This window comes from Cygnus olor, chromosome 3 (genome assembly GCF_009769625.2).
Source record: "Cygnus olor isolate bCygOlo1 chromosome 3, bCygOlo1.pri.v2, whole genome shotgun sequence".
In the NCBI taxonomy this organism is placed as follows: Eukaryota; Metazoa; Chordata; class Aves; order Anseriformes; family Anatidae; genus Cygnus; species Cygnus olor.
In genome coordinates, this window is record NC_049171.1 from 19,054,804 (window position 1) to 19,076,488 (window position 21,685).

At 42.2% G+C, this 21,685-nt stretch overlaps 1 protein-coding gene across 3 annotated transcripts in view; it reads right to left on the reverse strand.

Moving 5' to 3' along the window:
* The window catches only part of COLEC11 (collectin subfamily member 11), a 39,396-nt gene extending 18,164 nt beyond the window's left edge, over positions 1-21,232 (reverse strand). The window contains exons 1-2 of one of the 3 annotated variants that reach the window (XM_040552401.1): positions 20,134-21,232; positions 2,769-2,924 (exon numbers count right to left, since the gene is read on the reverse strand). In XM_040552401.1, coding sequence (XP_040408335.1) covers positions 2,769-2,898 — 130 coding nt within the window. In that variant the 5' untranslated portion in view covers positions 2,899-2,924; positions 20,134-21,232. Of the gene's footprint in view, positions 1-2,768; positions 2,925-9,922; positions 10,077-20,133 lie in introns of those variants that run through there. The other 2 variants (XM_040552403.1, XM_040552402.1) reach the window with 2 other exon arrangements.
* Positions 21,233-21,685: the final 453 nt, after the last annotated feature.

Sequence of the window (21,685 nt, forward strand, 5' to 3'; positions counted from 1 at the left end):
TCTTGTCCCGTCATCTCTGAGAGTAATACCTCATGATTCCGATGATATATCTTACTACTGATGTCAATTTGCCTTCTCATGTGAATTCTTTGGTACAGGATTTATCCCTGATTCTGTTTGCATCATGCTTACCTTGAGCTGTACCATCTACTGTAATAAAAATTGCATGCCAAATATTAACTCCATAAGCTATTAAGCATTCCTGGGCTGGTGATAACTTTCCTTCATTACTCATATTCCCTGTGTAAGTAGAAGCATCAAGTGTGGGTGTAAAAAAAAAAAAAAGAATATTGTTTTTATTTATGTAGCATCAATTTTTTTATGTATTGCATGCCATGGAGACTAAGATAATTCCTCCTTTAGATTCTGGAAGGGAGACAAAACAAGGTGGCGAAACAAGAAGTTAAACCTTGAAAGATTTTTGTGTGTAATGTTTTTTCTTTACAGTAAGTTCAATCTCATGGACCTAACAAAAGAAATGGGAACTTAGGAAGAATATGAATGAGCAATATAGTGAGGCCTTGCCATCCATTTCTTCTTCACACAAAATGCACTTTTCCCATTATTAATATTGTTGGTTTTCTAAAACACGGATCATTCTGCTGTCTGGATTCTCAGAGACACGGTATTTTTCCCTCTCACATTTCATCTTTCTCCTTTATAAAGTTGAGGTTTAAAAAAAAAAATGCATCCCAGACCTAAGCCGCTGACCTTAAACTCATTTGTGCCTTTTTTCTATTCTGGGTGTCTTCACTGGTTTTCATCATCTTCCATTTCTACCTTCATTCTCATCTCATCCCCCTTCCGATAACCTTTTATTCTGTGGGGTCCTAATTGGCTTTGTGTTATTTTCTTCTTTTTTTTTTTTTTTTTTCTGGTTTCCAGTCTCTGCTCAGTCTCATTCTTTGTGCCCTTCTTTCCTCTTTCCCCTTTTATCTCCTACTGTTCTTCTAAAATTTCTACATTTCACTCCCCTACCTTTGGGTACTTTTTCCTGGTGTATTTTTCCATCAGCCCCCACTTGGGCTCCACTCTCTGCACCACCTCTTAGGCCTAGCTTCCCCTTCTACTTTTACCTTTCACACATCCCATGGTCTCCGTCACTTCTTCCATGCGTTCCCAGTACCCATTTTTCCCAAATCCCAACAGGCTCATGCCTGGCAGTGGGGAAGGGGTCTCTGTTCTTCCATCACTGGAGATCTTGCTCAGCAGAGGAGGAGCTGGGGTAGAACTAAGAGCCACAGTAAGAAAACCCCACATTGTGTGGGAGCCAAAATCTGGGCACACAGCCTCATACATGCTCAGTTTGAAGGCAGCCTTGGCCACTGAAATGGGTTGGAGTTGTGTCGGTGGGGGACAGCAGCTTCTCATTACCAATTCTCTGAGCCAGTCCCCCCGACAGCATAGCTGGGGCAATGACAGCTTTTCAGAGACTTCACGTTAATGGGGGCTGCGTCAGGCCATTTTGTGCTTCGCTGGATTTGTACATCAATCTCTCTCACTTTCACAATGCCTTTAACTTGTGAAGCAGAGTGAAATCATTAGCACATGATGGTTTTCAAGCTTCTTTACTGCTCCCTAGTTCAGATTTGCCTTCTGGCAAAGGGCCAAGATTATTATTTCTATGCTTATATGTTTAAAAAAAACTGCTATATACAATAGTAATAATGGTCCTCTCGTAACAATGGTAATTACAGGTGTTAATTTTGACTGATTAGACAAATAGGAAAACTAAGGCGAAGAAGTTATAAAGCCTGACTATGACTGACAATGACTTTGTAATGAAAGATTATCATGATGCTCCAGTTCCCAGTGCTGAGGCCTGATCATTTGATGGATCTGTGTAACTTTACACAATGCATATTTACCTTGATTGTGTTGTTCTCTGTGAGTTACATAAACAGCACTACCTTATGCCTATTCCACTGCAAATACATCAGAGTGAAACAACTTTACTCAAGTCTTAGTCAAACTCAGAAGATTTGGATGTAACAGGCGAGAGCTGTTCTTCCCGACTAGAACATTACCCTCCAGTAGAAATACCATAGCCTCCAAAATGTACATTACAGTTATTGACTACAATAACGGGGCTGGGATTTCACGCTGTAATGGATGCTTTTGCTTTAAAATGCTAAATTCTTCCCAGATGCTGATTTCCTATCCAAGGCACTTTAGTACATGTTTTACTATGGAAAGATCAATAATTTATTATGCCATATTTTGGGGGCATAATTTGTGAAAATGGTGCTTTTCTCCATGGAAACTATAGAAATGCCAAAAGACTAATTTTAATTTTTTATTCCTGCTAAAAGGTACTTGGGCATTTAAAATCAATGGAAATTTAGCCCAAAGGAAGACAAGTTTAAGAGTAGAAAATACAGAATACTTCCCTTAGTACATAGCAAAATGGCAATGAAAACCTCTCCAGGTATAACATACAGCCTGATTTTACAGTATGTTTTTCTGTGTATGTGCACCAGTTGTGTGCATAAACACAGAGAAAACAACTAGGCAGAGTATCAGAGGAACAAACATTAAAGATCAGAAGCAAGTTTGGGAAACTTTGGCATGCGTTCTCTAAGCCATGTTAATTTTAACAGACTTAAGTTCATCTTAAGGACCTTAAAACTCCATGTATAAGGAGGCTACAAACTGGACAAATAAGAAAGACACCTTCTTTGTCTCTGTAAGAAGCTGTCAGTGGTGCAAATTAGCCTGTTAGAAAAAATGGATTAGTATTTGAATGATGGAGTAGACTTCCACATTACCTTTGAGGCCTGGGACAAGGATTTGAACAGAGCAGGAGTCCTCTGCAATATGTTGAGGATATCCAGACCTTAGCAGTGACAGGAAGGCAAGGCTAATTAGACTCACCAAGAAAACCAGATCTCTCTTCATAATGAGCACTTACAGGTCACTGACTCCTAAACAAAAGAATGAATAAACAGTTATAAGAATTCCAAAGACTTTCAGCAGTTTCTGAACATACGCAGCAGCCTACTACAAATACAATATATTTTTGTGTGCCATAACCCACACAGCATGAGAAGGATGTATGCAGGTCCTCCAAGCAGGTTGCATGTGCCACAAACATATGTAAAATATGTAGCAATGCATTCAGCAGTTTGTTTCAGTGCTAGACCAAGATAAAGCTCAGAGTAAATTTAATTAAGAAGGAGAAGATCAAGTAAAGACAATGACAGGCAACTCTGTTCGCTATTTTTCATTGTAGGCAGGGATCTGGAAGTGTCAAAGGAGAAAATCTAGTATACGGACTTGCATTGAAAGATGTCAGTACTAAGTTGTCACTTAGAAGGAGTACATAGTGCTCTAAAGAGGCAATTCAGTAGGTGATGAGACCAACCTAAAGGCCTGAAATTTCTCTTCCCATCTGCCTGAGCACTGAAATTGTGCCCAGCAAATTGTCTGACACAATAGCCCTCTTGTAACTCAGCAAGAGTGGGAGGGAGATAATATTTCACTACATCATGCAATGAAGTTACATCAGAGCCTTCAATAAATCCTGAAAAGATTCACCCCTGAAACATACCCTCATCTAAGCTTACAAGTAAAATGACTTGCCTGATATTAGGCTGTGAAAAGATCTCTTGAAAACAACAGTACAGAAATGGAATTTGTGTGAAAAGACCATGAAAAGCTGATATTTAGGAGGTCTACAGAAATACCCTTTGACAAAAGCGTTATTTATGTACTTCTGATGTTTTTCCAGTCGTTCTTTCACCAAGGTTTTGTACTGCACAAACAAGCTAGAAGTCATATCAGGGTGTCAAGACAAAGTATCCATGGATCAGTTTTTATAGCCCTGACAGAGCTGTGGGCATTTTACATCTAGAACAAGATTGGCCTGTATTACTCTCCACTTTCTTTTTTCCTTCACATAGTAGGGTTAGATAAGGGTAAGGGTAGGAACAGTACACAGGGCTGTACATCCCAGCATGCTGGGGTCTAGAAGGGTGGATCTGTTATTTTGGGGGTGGTCTGAAGGAATAAGTGCCCTTCAGCAGCAACGGGAGAACAAGGAGCTTCAGGGTGAGAGGGAGCTGTTGAAGCAAATATCAAAACATAAGGGATGGAGCAAGAGGAAGGCAAGCTGCCCTCCACGTGCAGCAAAATACCATTTTGCCCATTCTATTCCTTGCTCTGATTTTAAATTCCACCATCCCCTCTATAATGTTTCGTGGATGTGTCAGCAGCAATGGTAAGTAAACGAATTTGGAGCTGCAGGAATAAGTTAGTCCCCTGAATTGCTGTCCATTTTGTGTTTCCATTATCCTCTAGGAGATAACACAACTGGACCACAGCAAAGGAGTCAGCTGGGAACAGATTTCATCTCCCTCCTCACATAGGGAGGGCGTAGCATGAATTACAGGGTAGGTTGCTCTCCCTCACAATGCTCTCACCACACCATCTGATGCTACCTCTGTACTGAAGGGCAAGGGTGGTCCACAACGCACCCTGAAATTCTTGGTTACTGGTCACCCAGATCTGGGCACAGCAGAGTACGCTGTGAGCCCCTTGTGACCCAAGTCTTCACCAGCTTTCCCTCCAAGAGAGAGCAAGGTGCAAGAGGGGGATCAGGCCTGAAAAAGACAGGATGTATGCACAGACCTGGGAAGAGTTTGTGGGTCAAGAGACCCAGGAGAATGTGCCCCTCAAAAAAAAAAAAAAAAAAAAGATTCCAATAAGCTGCAGTGTAACAATTTTATTTTTAAGGCTTCTGCTTCAGTTTTATATTAGCTTTTAGTCTAGCAGATTATAAAACAGGCAATCTTACAAGAGATGTATTTTGTACCCTCACAACATTCCTGCCAGATTGCTAAATACTAATGCCATTTACAAAAGTCTCTTCTCATAGCTCAAGGTGTTACGGTGTAGGCTCTGGAGGGACAACACTCACACATATACAGATGTTTACGGTATTTCTTTCCCCTTCAAGAGTGCTCAGCTCCCAAAATTTTGCTTATGCTGCCGTAAGTAAGATGACTGCAGCTCATGCATACGTATCTAAATCAGCTTTAAAATACCTAGCTCAGGTATTGCTAGGAGCACACAAACCCACGGAAGTACAAACCTCAGCATGGGCTGCTCGAATATTTAGGCCACATTAAGTTTTGTCACAACTGCAGCAATATCACTCGCGGCTTCCCAAGACCACAAGCAAAATTGGATTTTTCTACCCCAAGGATGAGGAACCAGAGCTGAAGGAGAAGGTATATAATAAAGATGGACCTGAGAAAACAAATAGCAGAAGGGAGGAAAAAAAGAAATAAAGATAATGGAAATATCAATATTGGATACAAAACTTCTAGTGCCATGGAGAAGCAGCAACCAGCCCAGTTCTCCATGGCTCTGACAGACAAAACCAGCAGGAAAATATTTGCTGTGCTGCTGTTCTCTGCTGTCATAGAGGTTGCCTTCTTTGCCCACCTACAAAGCCAGCCCTGCCTGCCAGAAACCAGGTCAGGTCACTGGCCACCTGATGGCTCTTTGCTAAGGTTATGCAAACCACTGCCCACATCATATCACTGTGATAGCACTCTTCTCCCAAATGCCTTCATGTGCATATTGGATTACTTCAAATACGTTAGGTTTGAATCCAGCCACATTTCCCCAAGAGGAGATCCCAACCCACAGGTAGAAGGCACTATATCTTAGTGAACTTGACAGCTTAGAGGGGCTCACAATATCCACAGTGGATGGTCATGGCTCTATTTGACATGTCCATGATTCACAAGACAGCAAGTGAAAGAGAGAGAGACAAAAAATAGCCAAGAGGAAATGTTAGGAGAGGTAGAGTTGGTAGAATAGACTCTTTCCAACACCTCAACGTGTTTATCAGCAGGAGCCACCTTTGAGGGATGGGGAATGGGACCATCCTGGACCAATAGCTGGAAGGGATCTTCAAAGATCAAGTCCCACTGCCCGACCTCTTCATGGCTAACTTTAACTTTTTATATTTGGAGACCAGAACTGTACACAATAATCAAGGTGAGGCCACACCAATGCTAAATACAGTGGGAGAATCACCTCTTTAGACCAGCTGTCTACATTGTGTTTAATGCACCCCAAAATGCAGTTTGTCCTCTTGGCTGCAAGGGCACACTGCTGGCTCCTGTTGAGCCTGCTGTCAACCAACACCCCAAGGTCCCTTTCTGGATGTTTCTCAAGGTCTTCCCTTCAGTGTCTGGTAGGGCTAGACTTAGTGAGGGCTTCAGCACTTAAATGTCAGTGCTGGAAGACTTGAAAGTGAGGGGGGCTGTACAAGAAGAGGCTTTGCAATGCCGAGTTAGGGACCACCACTCCTTACAGGGGAAGGCATGGAGTTGTCACTGCCTCAGCCAGCCAGGAGTATTGGCAGCAACTCATGGCTAGAAGTCGCCTTCCAACACCTGAACATAGGTATTTATCAGCAGGGGCCACCTTCGAGGGTAGGCAATGGGACCATCCTGTACCATAACCATATTGCAGAAACGGGGGACGTGGGTCCTGCCTCAGCCCACAGCTACAGCCCCACAGCCCAAGAGCATGGCTGGTGGCCAGCCTGCAGGACATCCCACCTTTCCCTGAAGCTGAGGCACCTTGGGAGCCAGAAGAAGATCAGACAAAGGCTTTCAAACCAAGCAGTCCAGGTACTCAGCTGAAAGCCTGAAAATCTGTGCAGTTTCAGCACGAGCATCCAGCAGCCGGGTGATAAGGATTCTTGACAGATGAATAGGAGAGGGGAATGAAACGGCCTGAGATAGAAGGAATTGAAATTAGGAGGGTGCTCCAGTCTCTGCATCAGTGGATATAAAAGCAGAACCACCTCAGCCAGTTACATTTTATGACGCTTCAAACGTACCCAGACTACAACTGAAAGATCAAAGCCTCAGGGTATGTTAAATATTCATCTGCCTTTGCAAACTCCTACGCAGCTTAGGCATGAGACAGGCATCGAGCAGCAGAGAACTGGCAGGGCTGCTTGGTGGTTCTGCTCAGCAGCCAAAAACGAAGGATTTTCTCATCACATGAAACATCCCATTCACCATCCCCTGCTGCTGCTCCTACAGAGTTTACAAACCCCAGAGATACCAGGGATGCACCTCACGCTCCCCCATGATAGTCTGACTCTCCGACTCACACAGAAAATGGACTGTCACAGCACAACCTCGAGGGAACCATTTTAGAAAACAGCTCCTTGGTTTTGGGCAGGCCACAACACCCGGGCCCCATGTGAACACTCAGAAAATTACCTCGGTCTGAAAAGAGTCAGTAGCATAGGAAATCTCTGAAGAGGCTGCAGATTAAACACTTTTATAGAGTCGGCAGCTGCAGTAAAGGGACAAATTAGTACTAGAAATCAAACCAGAAACACTGTGGATAACACTTTTTCCACCTTTTCCTTTCCTGCTTTAAGAAGAAGCCTTCTCTTCCGCAGCTAAAATGGCCTTACATGGTTGAAATAAAAGTTTGATCTCTGTGTATGTACTACAGAAGTACCTTTCATTTTAAAGTCCTAGAAAATTCCTTGTCTTTCTACCTTATCTTCAAGTCCTTTCAGACCCAGACTCATAAAGCCATTTAGAAAATTAAAGCCCACTGAAAGTAGTCCTCAGAAAAGGGTGCCAGTGTGTTTTTCAAACACCATCTCAGTCCTTGTTTTGGGGATTTCTTCAGCATTGGAATAACCAATATCAGGAAGAAACCCAGCACTTGTAGAAGTATGAACACTTTCACACACACTATCATTGAATGGTTTGGGTTGGAAGGGACTTTAAAGATCACCCAGTTCCAACCCCCCTGCCATGGGCAGGGACACCTCCCACCAGACCAGGTTGCTCAAAGCCCCATCCAGCCTGGCCTTGAACACTCCCAGGGATGGGGCACCCACAATTTTTCTATGCATGGGTTGAGTCAAATTTACAGAATCTATAATGGTGGTCATTAAATCAGAGCAAGTGGAAAGCTTTGAAAAAAAAGAGGAGGAGGAGGAACAGGAAGCATTTACATGATTTTCCATTAAAAAAAATAAGTTAGCAACACACCTTTAAGAACAACAATTTCATAACAACTTTGGAGACAGCAGCTTTGGGGAATCTGCCTGGGTTACTGAGAGATGAGATTTATGGAACCGGATTTCAAGTTCTTTCAAATCCTTGAGAGAGCACTGGGGAACACCTGAGGCAGAGCACACCAGAGGCTTGCTAGAAAAAATTCTGGGGCCAGCCAGGACAGCTGGAACTGGGTACTCCTTGAACCACCCTGCTGTGAATGGAAAGCTTCGACACCACTTCAGCCAGCAAAAGGCTCAAGTGTGAGGACCCTGCAAATGCCAGCAGCTGCTCTACAAGGGCCAGTGGCTTACTGAACTTGGTTAGTTTGGACCTAGAAGCAGCAACACAGGTGTTCTGCCTAGCTGAATCCAAGTCACTGAAAAATGCAGAAGGAAAATGATGCTCACTGGCATTAATGCTTAGCTGGCCAACAACAAAAGACTATAGTCCTCTATAATCCTACACAATTCTTCTTTAAGGTTATTATTTTAATTCTTCTTTGATTTGTTTTTATTTTACTGACTTATTTTCTCTTGAGTTATAGAGAATAAAATTTAAAAAACATAATTATGCTCCATTCTCAGGGATCTGAGCTGATTTATCTGCATCCTGAGTTGACTATATTTCCTGCTACAGACAGACATGCAAGTCTGCAGAAGCAGCCTGTGGCTGGAAGCAATACAATGACACTTGAGGGATGATTTTGAGTCAGTGCTACAGTTTAATTGACAGCTTTCAGCAGTTTTCATTTCCCTGACTTCCCAAGTCTGTTACACCCACCTCCCGACACCTCCCAGACCTAGCTGGCAGCCTGTGCATCCTCAAACATCCAAACAGGCATCCCCATAAAGCAATGCCATTGAGATGTCAAGCTGACACACACCTCGCACTGTTTCAACCACTTTGAAAAAATATAAGACAGATTAAAAAATAATTAAATAAAGTTACCTGCCAGGATTACAAAGGTAACAACAGAGGTAGGTTTTTGGGAGAAGCAGGAGGTGGCAGAACTGACAAGCCTCCAGCCACGTGCATGCAGGCTGCTTTCCAGCACTTAGCCCGAAGGCTATGTATCATCCCCTAGAGAGGATGTCTTTCACCCTGGAGATGAAACCTGTGCCACTGACCTTTTCTTTCTCCATTACAGCCTCGCTGATAACTCTAACCTACAGATGTTTTGTGTACCAATGTCCTTACTTTATCTAAGTGTTCTCTCATTTGTCCTCCCAGCTCCCCCATGCATTCATTACCTTGGGTAATCAAGAGTTCACTCTTTAGCCAAAATACGAAATCAGAATCAGTGGTAATGTTTAAATGCTAAAATGATCATCCACTGTTTAACTTTAAAGCCCTGCAATGCTGCAATGTGTTGATTTAAAGGTTAAAGCAATGAGCTTGAAAGAAGAAAAAAATACCTAAATGTTAATGCTGTAGGATTGTGGAAATGGGGATCATAACTGCTGTGGTTACAAAGTCTCTGTGAAACCTATGGAGCATGGAGTGGCATAAAGCAGTAACAAATTTCAGGTACTGGTGATGCTGAAGAACAGCAAGGTTTGCTGCAGAGGACAAAAGAGTGAGTCTAAGCTGACGAAAAGCTAACATTACCTAAAAGTCTAACTGATGGGAAGTCATCGGTTACTCCCTAAAGTGCACTTAATTCTGGCTCAATAGAGCTATTTCCTCAGCCAGTGTTTGTGAGGTGTAAGGGACTATTAGTTCTGACTGCACCATGTAGGTGCCCTTGTCACATGTAGGAATAGTTGCCTCACTTTTCATTGAGAATAATGTTTTTAAAAGTTGTGAGACAAATTTGTTCCTGATGTAGTTCTGCTGAAGTCAACGAGTTTATGGCAGAATTGACTTACCATCATCTGTGCTGAAAATATAAAATCAGGGCTTCAGCAAGGGTGAGAGAAAGACTGGTGCCAGGAGGCAAGTACCTTTTCAAAACCTACAAGTAGAGGGAGATGGGACCCTCATGATTTCTTGTCCTGAGTGTCAAACATCTCACAGCAGTTCTCTGTGGTGTGTTGGGTGGTAACAAGTAATATTCCTGTAGAATTTTCTGTGTGAAGTATTTGCCAGAAATAACTAGAAACGCTAAACAAAAATGTCTCCCACAAGGTTTTAATTAAAATCACCCATTATACAATCTCTCTGCAATAGCCTTGCTATAATTAGGAGAAGTAGTTTGTGATTTTGGGTGTCATGCTTGAAATATGTCAGATCAAATTATCAGTATTCCTAATCACCCCCAAATCCAAAATATGGGGGTTCAAATATAGGTGTCAGTACTTTTAGGAACCCATGCCTAAACTGTCTCAGTTCAGTCCCACTCCTTTCAAGCATCCACAAGAAAACCTGATGCTATCTCCACACACATTACTGTAGGAACTAAAACACCACGGAGTCACTGAGAATCACTGAATAATCTAGAAAACACTGCAGGAAACATTCCCTTACATAAATGAATACATATTGTTTACATATGCATTTTTCATCTCATTTCTGAAGCTTTAGGGCACCTCTTTTCAACACTCCACATCCACAGAAGCATAGGTCTGGCTGCACAAGTTGGCGTATTTGTGCAATATTTAAGTGTTTAATGCCTGTTCAACCAACTTACTCGTTCCAACATGTTCTAGCCCTCCAGGCGCCTAGAATTTTTCCAGATGGGCCTGACCATTGACTTCTTGAGGGTGCTGGAAAGGCTCTCAATGCAAACTTAATCTGGGGAGGGTGTTCCCAGATCCCCAGCTAAATCCTCTGAGGTGCGGGGACCAGACAAAAAGACCCCTCAACCTCCCCAACACACCAACAGCAGTATGTGCCTTTTCCACAGCAGAAATGCTACTCAAGTATTGATCCAAAAGGTGAGAAATGCCAGCTCTGGAACAGCCTTAACCAAGAAGGATGTAAGTCCACAGCTCCAGCTCCTCAGGAGAGTAATGCTCACACTGGATGGATGCTACAGGTGAAATCAGGGTACGGTCAGGCACACCAGATTAAAAAATGGAAGGCAAGCAGAGAATAAGCCTGCTTGAAGGCAACTCAAGCCTAGCAGTAGGACACTGGGCTTAAAAGAAAAGGAAAATGAGTCTATTGTGAGACATAACAGAAAGCAGTGAAGGAAGAACACTCATGTATTGATACAGGGTCAGGAATGTCTAGACAGAGGACAAAATCTAATTAAAGTACATAATAATGAGACTATAGGAGAAGTAAAGAATAGAGATAAGATGTTCCTCCTACTAGCAGAAGGAATAAAAGGCACTAGTGAAAAATGTGGGAGGCCTAACCTGAGGACAATGGCAGAGAAAGGACAGAGACGGCACCATCCCAGAGCACTCATGGATTGGAGAAAGGTTTGCTTTCTGTTCCTCCGAAAGAGCAGAAGCAGTTTTAGCCCCCATTTTCTCATGCATTAGATATCACATCCGCTCAACTTAAAGGAGATTCTAGGATCAAGGAAAGCCACTTGACTGCTGCTCAGTCTTTCTGAATGCTCCAAGCGCAGCATCTCAGAAAAGTGAGCTATGGGACAGAACACCGCTGGCATTAAGGGATGCCTATTTATCAGGACAGCTTTGCTTAGATCCAGAGCTCTACCTTGCAGAAATTACAGGCAGACCCTTGGGTGGGATTCATTCGTTCTGGCTTAGATTGTAAGTGTGAGAAAAATCATCCTGAGCTCCCTATATAATCAAGTCAGAGAAAGGCACCTATCTATGACAATTCATTTCTTCCTAAAATAGATCAGGTAATTGGCTCTCTAGAGGCATGCATTCATTTCCCAGCCTCATAGGTATGTAAAGTTAGGTGAGGGGAATCCCACTGTCACCATTAGCTAAGCCCATCTACATGAGGAGTAACACAGGAGTCTGGCTCCCCTGCTGCAGTCACACGTTACCCTCCCCTTCTTCATACTGTCACCAATAGCCATCTGATCCCACGTTGAGCTAGCACAGCGTGCTAAGCCAGCAGAAAACTATTCCTCTTTCTGTAATGTTATTTTTCAGTTGATTTAGTTGCTTGGCTCCCGGTGAGGGTAAAAATGGCCATCCACTCCCATGAAGAATGTTGCCAGCCAGGGAAAGAAACACTCTTGGCAGGAGTTGAGGTAGCCTTCAGTGTGTTATAAAACTGTGCCCTCGCATGCCAGAAAACAGAAAGATATGTAAGTGAAAGTAGTAATGGGACTAAATTCTCCAGAACAGGGAAAAAAAAAAAGTGGGAAGATAATTAAGGAGTGGGAATATTTGTAAAAGGATGAAAGATATGGCAAAATACCAGGCTGCAGTGGAAACTAATATCTAGCAAAAGATACAGAGCTTAGGAGATACAGGATGAGACATTTTGCAGTAGCATGCAAGCCACCAAGTGTCATGGAAGTGATCCAGGAGTATTATCCTCAAATGACAGGGACATGCTTCTCAGAAAGATATCCTCAGCATAACAAAACACCATGGCACATAAGCATGCATGATCAAAATCTTGCATTTGAAATGGGGCAGTGTCAATGCAATATCAACAATATATCCATATAGAAATAGCAATAGAAGTGAAACGGTGGAGGGAAAACAAACAAGTTCATATGGATCTGATGTAATTTCATAAAAGCATATGCAAAGACACGTGATTATTGCAGATGACTACATATTAACAAAGTTCTCAGAAGATAAAACATATTCTTACATGAGGATGCTACAGCAGATTTGGCCACTCATTCCATATCATTGGCAACAGTCAAGATCCTACTTAGAAGACATATCAAATGGTAGCCAGCTTAAAGAAGATCTTCAGTGGGAAAGTATTTTCCAGAGCAGCTTTCTTACCATAGCACGCACATTTGGAGTCCTTTGCTATGTACAATGCACTGGCCTAAAAGACTCAAAGAATTAAGAAAAAATACAAGTGGTTGCATGCAGTTTGAAGTGCTTTTAACAATCCGGTCTCATTTTGAGAAAGAAATTTTAATTCAGAAAGAAGCAGACAAATTGTAGAACAATTTGCAAACAAGGCCATTTAAACTGGAGGTGTTACTTATCCATATGCCAAGATGCTTCTGCTGCCAAGACTCCTGAGGATGACAACTCCCTTTGGGATTTTTTTCATTAATTTCCTTTAATCTAACCAACTGCCCTGAGTGATTCCTTTATTTTAATAATATATGTTTCTAAGGAAGAATATAACAAGCCCCATTAAGTAAGTGATAACTGCTGGCATCTCCACCTGCTTTGGTGCTCAGCAAATTCATAGAATCATTAAGGTTGGAAAAGACCTCCAAGATCATTCAAATTCTCCAACAATAGCCACAGCTGCATCTTCACACAGCCAGAACATGACCAGACGTAATTTGCACACATTAAGAAGCTGCACATCAGCTATGATCACTTGAACTTTCAGATGCCTCAGCGTGTATATGCTTAGCATTTATAGGACACTTAGAAGAGCAGAAAGTAATGCTACAGCTCTGATTCTGCAGCTAACAGCTAAAGAAAAGGCTTCAGAAGCGTTAAAAACTGCATTAACCTTGTTCTGGCTGAAATCCCAGCACCTGCCAGTTGACATAAGCAAAGGAAGGATAAATAACAACAACAAAATGAGACCTGCCACAAAGTTATTTAGTGCTGCCAAAAAGGAATGCAAGAATCAACTCTGAACATATCAGAAACTTCATGTGCACGACACTAATTGTGACATTTAACATCATTACTCCTAAAGTCAAGGAAAAATGTGAATGCAGTCACATGTAAACTCAGTGTAAATGGGCAAATACACGCTTAAAAAGAGAGTTGCTTAGAAGACTATAAAGAAAGTTATTACCAGAGCCATTAAAGAACCTGAGAGACTCTGGCATTAAGTGCCACCAGATTCATTTTACAGGCCAGGAGGTACACTCTGTTGGAGCTAAGATAGCATCTTCTCTGGTCATTGCAATTTAGTGTTGCTTATACAATTTTAACACGTGCCATCCAGAAACTAAACTAGGGATTTGCAAGGCATGGAATGCCCAACCGTCCTCTTTTCAGGTGGAAGGGATTCAAGTTAACAATGAAACCTCCCTAGGATTTATAGAGAGCGCTCCTTCAGCAGCATACTAAGATCCCATTATACCTGAAGCAACGCAGAAGAGGTAGCAGTGTATACAGTTTGTGAAAAAAAATAAAAAATAAAAATCAATGGTCATTTAAGGCACTCCTGGAATATAGCTCATTTACCCATCTCCACAGATCTTGTGAAGATTATATGGTTGCCTCCACATCTGATTTTCAGAGTTTAAATTTAAATAATCCAACCTGAATAATTCTGGAGACATGGTACTCAGGACAAGAAGATATTTGGAAACTGATGGAAATTCGCACATTCTACCTAAGAAGAACATCATAAAGACTTCAAATAAATCAGGTTCTTCTCTGCCATTTATCAACAAAACAAGCAAAGACCATATGTGAATACTACATGAAGAAATCTGCCTTGAATTTTCAAGGGCAGTCCTTGAAAGGCCAAAGAAAAAAAAGATACTGAAAACCCTAAAGATTTAAGCTTTAGAATAACGTTCAGAATTACTCATGGAGCAGACATGGTGAAATTGTTGTGTGTGTTGTCTAATGATTTCAAACTAATTTTGAACTGTTTAATGTTAATATATTCATGACTTTTATATAACATTTATTAAAAAAAGAAAGGAAAGCAGAGAGTGAATAGAGTTTTTGGCATACCAAAATTACAAGAAAGGCAATTCTGATGGGAAGATATTAAACAGCAAAGAAAGAAAACCACTGAAAGATTTCTTTTCAGCTACAGCTTGTAACACAGCTCTTGCTATGGTCATCCATCTCTCAATTGGTTTTGAATTGTGAGTGCACTGCACAACTAGAGAAACAGTGCAAATGTGTCTGTGGATGCTGCTGAGAGCACACACGAGCAGTGCTTCTCTTGCTCTACCAAGAGTTCCCAGCATCTGTTTCCCTAAGATTTCTTGTCCCTGGCTCCACTAACCAGTCAGCCATCAGGGATCTAGTTTCTCATCGACACCCCTCTGAGACATTATTCTTTTCCTGTGAAATAAGGTATCTTTTTGTTGCTTCCTGTGCTAAGTTTTCAATAATTTCTAGTCTGGTCTGGTGTTTGTATTTTGACTAGTCATAATTACCATGCCATCCAACATTGCCAGTTCATTCACATCATATATAGTTGGGTATGGGCTTTTTTTGAAAGACTTTTGTTTTAAATGCCAAACAATAGGTGATCTATATTATAGGTGTCTCTGATGACAATCAAAAAGTCTAACATATATTATGTCCTTGCTACAGCTTCCACACTTTCTTGTCTCTACTTAATTCTCGTACACCAAAGACTATAGATTACATCGGAGTTATTTAAAGAAAGATATGCTTGTGAATCCTTTTAAAATGGATGTGAGTTATTCTGGTGCCTTCTTTAGTGAAGGTGAATGATTTATGAACACTTCAGTCTTTCTTCATGATGTTTTCTTTATCAAGAGAAGTACTACTTCACACAAGCTTTGCTGTTCAGCCCTTGCAGCATGGACAACACTGGCAGACTGTCCCCAGCATTCAGACCAGATGGAGACCAAATCAATTCATGATCCATGGTCTCTTGGAGGCCTATATCTATATGGAGACTATATCTAAGGGGTCCACTAGAGACAATTAAATGCATGACTTTTATCAGCAAGTTCCAATACATGCTAAAATCACCACCACCCTCACCACAGAATAATTTAGAGGGACCTGCAACTAAACCTGAAAATAACTGAACAAATTAAACTGAACATCTTAGAGAGCTATCAATAGGATTTCTTATTATCTGTGCTTATTATCACACAATTAGTGAATCATACTAACAGCATCAAAAGTTACAGTGAGCCATAAAATCTCAGTTGGAAAAGACCTTCAAGATCATCAAGTCCAACCATCAACCTGACCTACTGAGTCCTAATAATAAGCCATGTTGCTTAGTGCTATATCCAGAGGTCTCTTAAATACCTTCAGGGATAGGGACTCAATCACTCCCCTGGGCAGCCTGTTCCAATGCTTGACCACACTCTCTGTGAATAAGCTCTTCCTCATGTTCAATCTAAACCTTCTCTGGAGCAACTTGAGTCAGTCTCCTTGCATCCATGCTTAAAACCAGACCAATAAAGATAGATACCTGGAACCTAAGCACAACTATGGACAGCTTTATTCTTCAATGCCCCCCACCCAAAGAGCAGCCAAGAACTGAAGTAGTTACCCTTTCCATTCTCCACACTTTAGCCCCATTCTTCATTAAAAAAAAAAAAAAGAGACCAACCTGCTTAACTCAGTTGCAACACTACCACTGGATCCACACATGTGGCCTCTTCCCAAGTTCAACCAAATCACCCCAAACCTCATTCTCCAAACAGTTCTGTCATAAGAGGATGCACCTGTAGTTTTGTCAGGCTGGTGACAAGGGCACTGTTCCAGCAGATAGGAGATGGGCACTGAAGCAGTGGAATGAACTACATGCATATCCCCACTCCTGGCCAGTAGATTACACAGAAGCTGGGTGTCAGCACTCAGCTTTCCAAGAACTATTTTCAGCCAGTTTCTGAAGTCTCTGTGCCAGAAGGACAACAGGCCACACACCTTCAAAACGTTTCAGCTTCTGGAGCCCAAGTTCTCACAGGCACTTGGCACTACGGACAGCACATTTGTCCATTCCCACATCCAGTGGCAGGAATTCTGGAGGAACTCTCACAAGTGTTTTCCTGCTGGCTGAGGTGAGTCACTTTCTTCAGCACTTCACTCTCCTCCTTTCACTCTGTAGAGCACTTCAGCACATGAACACCGTGGGTTCTTGGGCTGCAGCCAGGTGCCTCACCTGCAGCTTTGGAAATAGTTTGTCCATGCCCATATTTTACTCAGGTGCTTTATTCAGTGTAGGAAGAAACCGACATAATAATACCTCAAACTTCTCACTATCTGCCTTACTACTCTGCTCTGGTCTCTAGAATGCCTTCATAGAATGGCCTGGGTTGGAAGGGACCTCAGGAATCATCTAGTTCCAACCCTCTGCCATGGGCAGAGATGCCACCCACTAGATCAGGTTGCTCAAGACCTCATCTAACCTGGTGTTGAACACCTCCAGGAACGGGGCATCCCCAGCTTCTCTGGGCAACCTGTTCCAGTGCCTCACCACCCTCTGAGTGAAAAACTTTCTTCTGACCTCTAATCTTAAAACCATTCCCCCTTGTCCTATCGTTATCTACCCAAGTAAAGAGTCCTTCTCCATCCTTTTTATAAGACTCCTTGAAGTACTGAAAGGCTGCGATGAGGTCACCTCAGAGCTTTCTCTTCTGTAATCTGAACAGTCACAGCTCTTTCAGCCTTTCTTCATAGGAGAGCTGCTCCAGCCCCTTGATCATCTTCGTGGGCCTCCTCTGGACCCACTCTAACAGCTCCACATCCTTCTTGTGCTGGGGCTCCAGACCTGGATGCAGCACTCCAAGTGGGGCCTCACCAGGGCTGAGCAGAAGGGGACAATCACCTCCCTCGAGGTGATGCCATATGGACATCCTAATCGGTTTCCTGATGCAGTTCGGAGGAAGCATCATCCAAATAGTCACAACAGATAAGAATCCTTGGATCCTAATAAGCAAGTAAGAGACTGGTCCAGCAATGAAGAACTCGAGCAGCTTCAGTTCTCTTCTTGCCTACAGACATCTTAAGCACCTAAGGGCATATCATCCAGGCCAAGATTTGTTTTAACAGGCATTTAGACAGGTGAGACAAGACCTCGCTGGATTTTAAGAACCACCACTTCCAAAAGCCTCGAGCTCCTAGGAGGTTTTCCTCTCGACTCCTTCACAGTTTACCTCGCTCCCAAAATCCCGTCATACTGTGTATTTGCAGCTTGCAGTTCCAAGTATATAAAATGGAACACTTCTGGCACAAAAGTTGGCAGAAACACCAATAAAGTTTCAGAAGCATTTTTAAATGCTTTCTCCCTTGTATGGCCTTTTGTGCGGATGGAAACAACAGAAGGGTTTTGAGCCTCCTGCTGACACACCTAACCCTCCCGACAGGTCACGCTTTCAAGGCCCACAACAAACTGGGTGGTATGGGGCTCACACACAAACTAGAGCAAGGCATTCAAGCTTTAAACTAGCTGTCGATTATCTACTAGCAATCGGAGGGGCTTTTCCTACACCTCATTCCTTACCAGCCTCTTTCACTGGAGCGCACTTCCCAAAATACAGCACAGTGCTGCTTGCATCAAGGGAAATCACACAGAGTCCCTGGGCACAGGGCCTTACGGGAAGCATGGTTCAGCCGGGAAGTCCAGCCAGTAGTGAAATGCAGTGCAAAGCACAAACTACAGTTCCCAGGAGACACTGTGAGTATATTTTTGGCTAAATTCTTCTGGTTTTCAGCCAAAATACTTTGACAAAAGAACTAAACTACCCTGGAAAGCTGACACTTCTCCTAAAAAAAGCTGCTTTGTCAAGGGCCTTCCCACTTCAAAATGATTCTCAATCGAGATTTTTTGGGTAGCCCTGAAGCTGACTAAATGGAGCTTTTGAAATAGAGTAAAATCATTCAAAATTAATCAGAGAAACAACACTCATCATCATGATGCACAATTTATAAGTTACTGTGCAATTCTCCACTGACTGTAGGAATATGCCATGTTTTAAATGCCTTTTTGACTATGAATTTAAGTCACATATTCTTTCCTGTATTAATTTCGTTTTAAAGAATGCATGCAAGAATTTTGTGAAAGACAGTCCTAACAATTTTAAGAGGAGTCAGCTTGGAAGTGTTACTTATTTACAATATCTACATACCTTATTTATGTTGCAACAATCAGCAGAAACAGTAAAAAGTATTATGGATACGTCTAACAAGTTGTCACAGACAAAGACATCCTAACATTATTCTCATGAGTAAGAACTTTAAATCAGCGTTTGTTTCATATTCTTCAGCGTTTGTTTCATATTCTTCAGTCACTATAATGCCTTAAAATATCATGATTCTGCCTTAAATGATCATATAAACATGAAATGTCCAAAAATGTGAGATCTCATTTTCGAAAACAGAAACATAGGACAATAGTTTCCTAATGTATCCCTAAAATTTTTCACTACCCAAATATAAAAGCTGTAGTATTTCCAGCCAAGAGTCTCTCTGTTTCACAGTATGGCAAGTGAAGCTGTGTATTTCAGTTTTCCAAAGTCACTTGATTTTGTCAGAAAAGAATCCCCCTCCTGAATTTCTCTAGTTGAGCACAAGTATGTATGCACAGAGGTCAGAATGGAAATTCTTAATTCCTTTTATGAATCCTAAGTTTTCTTATCCCATAACTGAAAAGCAGGCATGTGGCCTTCTGGTTACTGAACTGTGGCTTACTCTCATCGTCCAGCTCATTTAGATCGTTTTCTGTCTTTACAAAACCCTAATTTTCATTAGACAGTCCTGTATACTACTGCTACCAACTTGATTTAGTTTTAACTAAGCTTACTCTTAATTACCCACTGGTATAATTCTAGCCCTTACTGGATCCGCTGTCATCTGCTTCACTTCTGCAATGTCAGTCTGTATTCTCTGCCTTCCAGCTGTATTAAAAGCTCACTTTGTAAAGTAGAAAATAGCCAGCCACTTAGGAATAGAAGCAGAAGGATGGAGAAAAGTACTGAGCACTTCCAAAATTAAACTGAGATATCAGTCATGTATTACCAGGAATCATAGCCCCTTAATAAGCTGCATTAACTTTCCATTGCATGAAAAATTAAAATACCACTTCATCCTTTGTTGCCCAAAGAAAGGAATGAGCTCCTTCAATGGCATTTGAACGTTTTATATACAAATCTCACACTGACCAGGAATTCTGCAATCTAACCCACATGGGTGTCTCAGACAGAAAGGTCCCACATTATCTGCTAGAACAGAGCAAGCTGTTATTCCCCTTACCTTCCCCTACTATGCAGCCATTGCCAATCATTTTGCTGCTTACAAGACAGCCCCCTAACAAACATCCAACCTTTCTTCCTCTGTTTCTAGAGAGCGAAAGCATAAAAGCCTCTTACCTTATGGTTGCTGAGAAAATGGGAACTGCAGAACACTCTGTGCCTGCAGGGACACTGCACAGATGAACCTCATTGCTGCTGTTTACAGAAGTCTGACAGTTTTTAATTTGAAAAGAGGTTGTCTTTTGCTTTTCGACAGTTCAACAAATCAGACAACACAGTTGCAAGTGTTATCTGTAAACAGCTTCCTGTTTGAAATAGATCAGCTGTCCTGTAGGACAATAATTAGGAAAGAAGTGTGGGAAAGCTGAAGAGGTCCATGATGTAAGCTTTTTATTTTGGGAATGTACTTTTTTGGGAATGCACTCTTACTCTCCCCTCCTCCTCTCTAGCAGAGAACCCCTTTTTAACCATTTAGATCTATTCAGCTCTAAGTTACGCATGCAACTGCCCTAGGACAGCGCTTTCCTTGCTTTGCTTCATTTCTAACAACTGATATGACAACACAGAGAGTTCAGCAGTGAATATGACCGAGTTATGTGACTAACTAACACACTTTCCCTAGTTAAACTCTCCCCACTCCTGCTGTTAGCTGTGGCATTCTTGACTTACTGAGTGGAAACATGCAAGTATTTCAGAGCTCAGTCTCAATTCTGCACAACAATGCTGTTATCCATATGACAGGCTTAAAGATTTAAAAAAAAAAAAAACACCTTTGACATCATTTTGTGTCAGTGAGAAAGAAAAAAAAGATACAGAAATCCTTCAGTATCCTTTCACACCCCTGAAATGTGAGAAGAATCACCAAAAAGCTTTTGGACTGTGAGACAAGAGAAAGCTGTGATAGGAGCACATGCTCACTTCACTGACTTTCTGATTTGCTCTCGTAGGGGTGTATGTCCTCTCCATCGAGGGTTTCATGCTCTGGTCAGGGCTGTGATATGCACTGATAGACTGCTCCCACTCTGCTCACAACTGGCAGTGTCCTCTCTCCCTGAGAAGCCCCCTCCGTGCACTCCTCTCCTGGCCCTGGGGCATGCAACCTCCTTCCCCACCACAGCCCCCACTTGAGGCTTCACCACTCCACACCTGAGCGTTTTACACACGGGAAGGGTGCTGTTGGCAGAGCTATCCCCCTCTCTTCTGGAGGAGGGGATTTGTTCAGCCAGCACATCCCCTCCTCTGGGGAGGCTGCAAAACAGGCAGTAAGGGAAAAAAAAAAACAAACTGGTACCGCAGATTCCACAGTAGTGCAGAGGTAGCAGTGCCTCGCATTCAGAAACCACCTTTACAAAGGTTGAACTTCTACGCCACCCCATTTTCAAGCTGGGCTGGAACCCAGCTAACTCTCCTCCATCACTACCAGCTTCTGTGTTTCAACGCCCACCGGATGGTCACAAGAAGTTAAGAACTGATGCTCACTTTCAGATTACATCAGTAAAGACAAAAATGTAAAGTGTAACAGGGTAAGCACCCCACAACTCCAACTTGATGGCTGTTTTATGCATACAAGCTGCATTAGTTCAGAGGGAGCAGAAGGCAATTAGCAGGATTGGGCCCTCGCAGCACTCTGTTGGCAGCAACTTGCTACGAGAAACGTTTGATGTAAAGA